Here is a 7500-nt window from a genome sequence, read left to right as displayed (position 1 = left end):
GAGTTTCCCCTCTTTGCTTTAATTCTATTGGGAGACGCTGGTTTTCTTTCCTTTTTTAGTATTCGCTTTCTCATTTTGTTTTGTCTTTTTTTCCATCTTTTCTTGTTTTATGTTGTATGTCATTAGCTTGCTTCTAATTTTCATTTCTTTTTTGAACTTGAAGCTGGAATTTTCTTTTGTAACCAAATTTCTGCTTCTACTGTTTCTTTTCTTTCTTCTACTATTTTATTCTGTTTTCTTATTTTTCGTCTCTTTCTTCTCCTTCTCGTTCTCCTTCTAATTATGAATCTTCTTCCTCTTTTCTTTATTCACCTCCTTATTCTCGTCATCCTTCTTTATCTATTTATTCTTCTTCTTCTTCCCTTCCTCGTTCTTGTTATTCTTTTCTATCTATTTCTTCTTCTCTTCTCCTTCTTCTTCTCCTTGGTCTTGTTCTTATTCTTCTTTTTCTCTTCATCTTCTTCTTCTTTTCTTCTTTCCTCCTCTTCTTTTCGTCACATTCACCATGTACGTATTCTAGACATTACCAAAAAAAAAAAAAAAAAAAAAAAAATCAAATTCAAAGAACGATCCAATTTCATTTATAGGAGTTGACTGTCAAGTTTATAATCCGTTTCTCTCTCCATCGCTCTCTCTCTCTCTCTCTTTCTCTCTCTCTCTCTCTCTCTCTCTCTCTCTCTCTCTCTCTCTCTCTCTCTCTCTCTTCTTCCCTCTCTCTCTCTCTCTCTCTCCTTCCCTTTCTCTCTCTCTCTCTCTCTCTCTCTCCTTCTCTCTCTCTCTCTCTCTCTCTCTCTCCCCTCTCTCTCTCCCTCTCTCCCTCTCTCCCCCTCTCCCCCTCTCCCTCTCCCCTCTCCCTCTCTCTCTCTCCCTCTCCCTCTCCCTCTCCCTCTCCCTCTCCCTCTCCCTCTCCCTCTCCCTCTCCTTTTCCCTCCTTCTTCCTCTTCTTCTTCTCCTTCTTCTTCCTCCTCCTCTAACCTTCCACTGTGTCTTATCCCGTGAATGAGGGTGAATAGGCACAGAGGAACAACAGACGTACACACATTATTCAATATACGTATTGTGCGGACATCGGTTGAATAACATGAATAGGAGATTTAAATAGATTGACAATTCAAATGTTTTTTTTCCTTTCTTTCTATTCGCGAATGTGGAAGAGTTGCCGGATACCATTTTCTATCCGGAAGGGCATGAATCTCGTCGAATCTCGCTGAATCTCGCATTACAATTCACTTGGTTAGTGCAGTAATTGTGTCCCTTTTTTCCTCCTCTCTGCCTCTTCTTTTCTCGCGGATTTAGAAAGAGATAATCTCAAAAGAGATATTGCATCGTTGTTATTCAGAATTTGCATAATCATGAAGGATAGCATGAGGCGTAGGTTTTTCCTAGGAAGTTAATGAATAAAAAGTACCGGACCCTGAGATGCATGGATCAATCCTTAATATGACACATGCATGATTTCTATACACACACACACACACACACACACACACACACACACACACACACACACACACACACACACACACACAAATACAGAGAGAGAGCGAGAGAGAGAGAGAGAGAGAGAGAGAGAGAGAGAGAGAGAGAGAGAGAGAGAGAGAGAGAGAGAGAGAGAGAAAGAAAGAAAGAAAGAAAGAGAGAGAGAGAGAAAGGGAGAGGTAGGCAGCCAGAGATATAAAAATAGAGAGACACAGAGCCAAAGATTAAAACAGAGATACATAAAGACAGAGACAGAGACAAAAAAAAAATAGAGACAGAGACAGAGACTGAGAAAGAGAGAGAATAAGGTAACAAGAACAAGGAGAGAGTAGACAAGACACCCAGAAAGGACCCAAAGAAACGCAGCCCGACGTAACATGAAGAATTCAACAACTGACCGTATACATGCAAGACTCCTCTATCACCGGCTGGGGCTCAAGGCAAGGGAATTTCTTCTGTACATACTGCATCACCCTCTCCCTCATCTCCCTGCCGTCACACTTGTCACGCTGGTCAGGGTGAACTTCAGGGCCTCCGTGAAAGCAGACCTGATATGTTAGAAATGTTAGATGACTTGTTGTTGTTGTGTGTATTCTTGGGTGTTGATATCGTGTGGGATTTTTTTTTTGTTTTTGTTTTGTTTTTGTTTGGATTTTACAGTTTTTTTGTTTTTTTTTTGTCTTCGTGATAGTGTGTGTTATGTGTATTTTATGGTGATTATCATGTGCATTATCGTTATCACAATCAACATTACTATCAACTCTATCTTCACCACAACTTCTAAAACCCTAATCTTTCGGCTCTCTTCCTTGTCTTTTCACCCCCCCCTATCCCTCCCACCTTGCTTCCCTCCCCCCTTGCCAACTATTCATCACTCCCTCCCTCCCTTCTCCCCCCTTTGTCACCTATCCTTCCCTCCCCTCTCCCACCCACCCTCTCCTCCCTCCTTCCCTCTGATCCCACTAACCCATCCTCCCCACCTATCCCTCCCTCCCTACTTCCCTCCTCTAGCCAACTATTCCTCCCCTTTCCTACCTATCCCTTCCTCCCCCCTACTCCCTTCTACCCAACCTTCCCTCCCTCCCTCCCCCCCTCCCTCCCTCCTTCCCTTCCTCCCTCCTTCCCTCCCCTACCGTTCCCTCCCTCCCTCCCTCCCTCCCCCCCATCCCTCACTATCTCCCGCCCTCCCTTCCTCCGTCCCTCCCTTCCCCTCGCCACCTATTCCACCCATCCCTCCCTCCCTTCTCTAACTCACCCCTCACGCTTATCCCTCCCCCCCTCTTACCTTCCCACCTACCCCTCCCTCCCTCCTTCCAACTAACCCGCCCACCCATCTACCCCTCCCCCCTCCTCCCTCCCCTATCCCACCCCTCCCTCCTTCCTTCCAACCCACCCACCCCTCCCCCCTCCCCTCTCCCGCCCATCCCTCCTACCCCTCCCCCCTCCTCCCTTCCCCTTCCCTCCCTCCTTCCAACCCACCCACCCACCCACCAATCCTTCCCCACCTCCCCTCTCCCAACCGTCCCTCCCACCCCTATCCCATACCCTCCCTCTACCCCCCCCCCATACATCTCCCTTACCTTCACCAAACCCGGGTACTCGATATCCGGAAGTCCGTAGAAATGACCTCTATCATCCGACACGTCCACGAAGGAGGTGGTGGTCGTCCTTCGGGAATCCTTCACTCGCCAATACAGCACGGAGATCCTTTCCACTCTGGGATAGAGGGGGCTTGTTAAGTGTCGTCATATATGTTGTATATGTTGATTTAGAAGATGTTGTTGTTATCATTGTTATCATTGTTATCAGCATTATCATTATTGTCATTAGCATTAGCATTATCTATTTTATCATTATTATTATCATTACTATCAATATCATAATTCTCATTAATATTATTTCCAACGTATTTTCCTTTCGTTGTATTATGTATCCTTTATTACTCTTATTAACATTATCATTGCTAGCATAATTACTATAATTACTGTCACTATCTCCCTTCTCCCACCTATCCTCTCTCCCCTCTCCCATCCCTCCCTCCCTCCCTCCCTCCCTCCCTCCCATCCCTCTCTCCCATCCCTCCCTCCCTCCCTCCCTCTCTCCCCTCTCCCATCCCTCCCTCTCTCCCCTCTCCCATCCCTCCCTCCCTCCCTCCCTCCCTCCCTCCCTCCCTCCCTCCCTCCCTCCCTCTCTCCCATCCCTCCCTGTCTCCCTCCCTCCCTCCCTCCCTCCCTCCCTTCCCTCCCTCTCCTCCCTCCCTCCCTCCCCCTCCCTCCCTCCCTCCCCCTCCCCCCTCTCCCTCCCTCTCTCCCTCCTCCCTCTCCTCTCTCCACCCTCCCTCCCTCTCACTCCATCCCTCCCTCTCCTCCCTCCCTCCCTCTCTCCCATCCCTCCCTCCCTCCCTCTCTCCCATCCCTCCCTCCCTCCATCCCTCTCTCCCCTCTCCCATCCCCTCTTTTCTCCATCCCCTCCTCCTTCCTTATACCCCCACCCCCACCCCCACCCCCACCCCCACCCCCACCCCCACCCCACCCCCTCTCACCTGACGGGCAAGTGAACCCCAATTTTCCCAAGGAGAGGAGCAGCCCACGGCCCAGGGCACAGGACAAGCGAGGCCGCCCGTACTTTTCCTCGTTGACCTCTGACCTCGACTGACCCCTCTGGTTCAACTTTAATCTCGGCGACAGGCCAGCCGTCCAGCAGGATCCCGCCAGCAGCTCGGAACAAGCGCTGAGGGGGAGGGGAGGGGAGGGGAGGTGAGTAATGATAGTGTAATGATAGTGCTAACGAGTCTTGTTTTAATACTATTATTATCAATATCCTTCTTTAAAATTTTATTATTATTTAAATAGTGTTATAATTACTGTCATCAGCATCACAATTGTCATTTACGTTACTTGTATTTTCTATTATCATTATTTCATTATCATCATCACCATTTTTAATATCATTATTGTCATTACCAATATTTTCATTATTCTCAGTATTATCATTATCATTGTCTTTATTATCATCATTATCACCATTACCATCAAAATTACTATCATCATTACCATCATCATCATTATCATTGCTATGATCATTATGATTTTAATGATGATTATTAGTTGTATGATAATTATTGTTATCATTATCATTATTATAACAATATATTTTTTCTGATTACTTTTATCATTATTATTATCATCATTAGCATTGTTATCATTATCTTTGTTGTTGTTGTTATTGTTAGTAATAGTAATATAATTATTATTATCATTATCATCATTATGACTGTTAGTAGTAATACTGTTTGTGTGTGTGTGTGTGTGTGTGTGTGTGTGTGTGTGTGTGTGTGTGTGTGTGTGTGTGTGTGTGTGTGTGTGTGTGTGTCTATATCTATATCTACGTTTATGTATGTGTACGATTTTGTATATTTACCTAAATCTCTGCCATTATGTGTATCCTTATATCCTCATACATGTATACCTGCGTCACAGATAACACACCACCCAACCACATGTCCCCATCTATCTATGCATGCAATTGCTTGTACCCCCCACCCCCCACCCCACCCCCCACGCACCTGCAAGGCTCCAACGCACTTGTCAGCCATGAGTACGCCTCCACTGGGATCTAAGAAGGCCATGGCATCTCCTCCGCATTCCAGCCTGCAAGTGACGTAATGGTCACGTGATTTAATTTGGTGTGACGTCATAGACATGTCCAGGAGGTTTTATAAATGATGGTGATGATGATGGTGGTGGTGGTGGTGGTGGTGGTGGTGATGATGATGGTGGTGATGATGATTGTGGTGATGGTGACGATGATGATGGTGATGATGATGATGACGATGATGGTGATGATGATGGTGGTGGTGGTGGTGGTGATGATGATGGTGGTGGTGGTGATGGTGGTGGTGGTGATGGTGACGATGATGATGGTGATGATGATGACGATGATGGTGGTGGTGATGATGATGATGATGATGGTGATGATGATGATGACGATGATGGTGGTGATGATGATGATGGTGGTGGTGGTGGTGATGGTGATGATGATGATGTGATGATCATGATGATGATGATGATAATGGTGATAGTGATGATACAGCTAATTCTGATATCAATAACAATATCAATCAAGTGTACTAAAAAACAATAGTAAATAAATGCAAAGAAGACTAAAAAAAACAAAAAAAAACATGAGAAACGAGAAATAAAAAACAAACAAACAGAGCAGACCATCAGTCGTAATCCCTCAATCATCAAATTCAACACTCGCTTCCATCCATCATGCCATGCGCCCTAATAACGTGTCTGAAACTCACCCAAACATGTTGTTGACGTGTGCGGGAGCGAGCCACTGGGGCACATGGCCAGACTCTCGCACGGACTCGGCCATCTGCTCCATAAGGGGCTGTTTTTCTTTCGTCCCGAGGACCAGCAGGGGGGAGGGCCTAGGGAGAAAGAGAGAGGGTAGGGGGGGGGGGCGAGGTTGGATTTCGTTTATTATTTGTATATGAATAAATACATATATATATATATATATATATATATATATATATATATGTATATATATATATATATATATATATATATATATATATATATATATATATATGTACACACATACACACACACACACACACACACACACACACACACACACACACACACACACACACACACAACACACACACACATACATACACACACACATGCATATATATATATAAATATATATATATATATATATATATATATATATATAGTTATAGTATAGTTATAGAGTAATAGAGTTATAGAGTTATAGAGTTATAGAGTTATATATATATATATATATATATATATATATATATATATATTTATAGTTATAGTTATATATATATTTATACATATATAAAGTTATGTATACATATATGTATATATATATATATATATATATATATATATATATATATATGAATTATATATATTTTGATAAAGAGAGAGAGAGAGAGAGAGAGAGAGAGAGAGAGAGAGTTTTATAGTTTTATATAGTTATATATATAAAGTTATACATATAGTTATATACCATCTCACAACACATAAACAAACATAAACTCAAAACGCCACATATTTGATATACAGCTCCCCGCCGCCCCCCTTCCCACCACCACCACCAATAGAGAAGAAGAAATCAGAGCCTCTTTCTTTTCATTCCCCTTTAAAACACACACAAAAATAGCCCTTTCTTTACCATTCACTTCAGTACAAATTCCCTTTCTTCCAAACATACACATTCAAACAAAGCCCTTTAACTCCAAATACACACACAATCAAAAACAATCCCTTCCTTTTCTCTTCCTTACTTACCCCCACCCCACCCCCACCCCCGATACACGCAATATCACATATAGAAAAAAAAGGTATAAATGAACCTGATTTTTTTCACAACGCAAGTGATGTAATTGACGCATTTCAGATTACTCAGTCATCAGAGCTACATGACAGAACTACATGTAGCTCTGATGACTGAGCAATCCGAAACGCGTCAATTGCATCTCATGCTTTGTGAAAATCTTTCAGGTTCATTAATGCCTTTTTTCAACATTTGTCATAATGAACTCAGCTCACAAACACTTTTTTTCCCTCCCCTTCAAACACACACAAGCATAGTCCCTTCCCTTCCCTTCCTCTTCTCTCAACACAGACACAGACTCTTTCATTCCCCTTCTCTCCAAACACACACACAAACAAGCCCCTTCCGCCCCCTCGCCATCAAACACACACTCAAACACGACCGCTTCTTTATCCCTCACCCCTAACAAACACGACACACTTTCCCTCCCTACACTCCACGCACAAACACAGCCTCACGCAAACACATACCTAAGCAATACGTCTCCTGCTTGAGCCTCTATAGCCTCCCATTGCTTGTATGAATCCCCAAGCACAAACACAGCCTCACGCAAACACATACCTAAGCAATACGTCTCCTGCTTGAGCCTGTATAGCCTGCCATTGCTTGTACGAGTCCCCAAGCACAAACACAGCCTCA

At 43.6% G+C, this 7500-nt stretch overlaps 1 protein-coding gene across 2 annotated transcripts in view; it reads right to left on the bottom strand.

Annotated features, from left to right (window-relative positions):
• The window catches only part of LOC122248983 (peroxisomal sarcosine oxidase), a gene marked incomplete at its 5' end in the record, with an annotated part of 12879 nt that extends 5400 nt beyond the window's left edge, over positions 1-7479 (bottom strand). For both annotated transcript variants that reach the window (XM_043009447.2, XM_086552876.1), the window contains 6 exon segments: positions 1878-2027; positions 3060-3195; positions 4022-4209; positions 5045-5129; positions 5789-5917; positions 7423-7479. In XM_043009447.2, the coding sequence (XP_042865381.2) occupies positions 1878-2027; positions 3060-3195; positions 4022-4209; positions 5045-5129; positions 5789-5917; positions 7423-7479 (745 nt within the window).
• Positions 7480-7500: the final 21 nt, after the last annotated feature.

The sequence above is a fragment of the Penaeus japonicus genome, unplaced genomic scaffold, assembly GCF_977035675.1.
Source record: "Penaeus japonicus unplaced genomic scaffold, GWHDUDI00000001_assembly GWHDUDI00000027, whole genome shotgun sequence".
Lineage (NCBI taxonomy): Eukaryota > Metazoa > Arthropoda > Malacostraca > Decapoda > Penaeidae > Penaeus > Penaeus japonicus.
The sequence above is the reverse complement of the archived record's forward strand: the minus strand, read 5'-3'. Positions and strand labels throughout refer to the sequence as shown.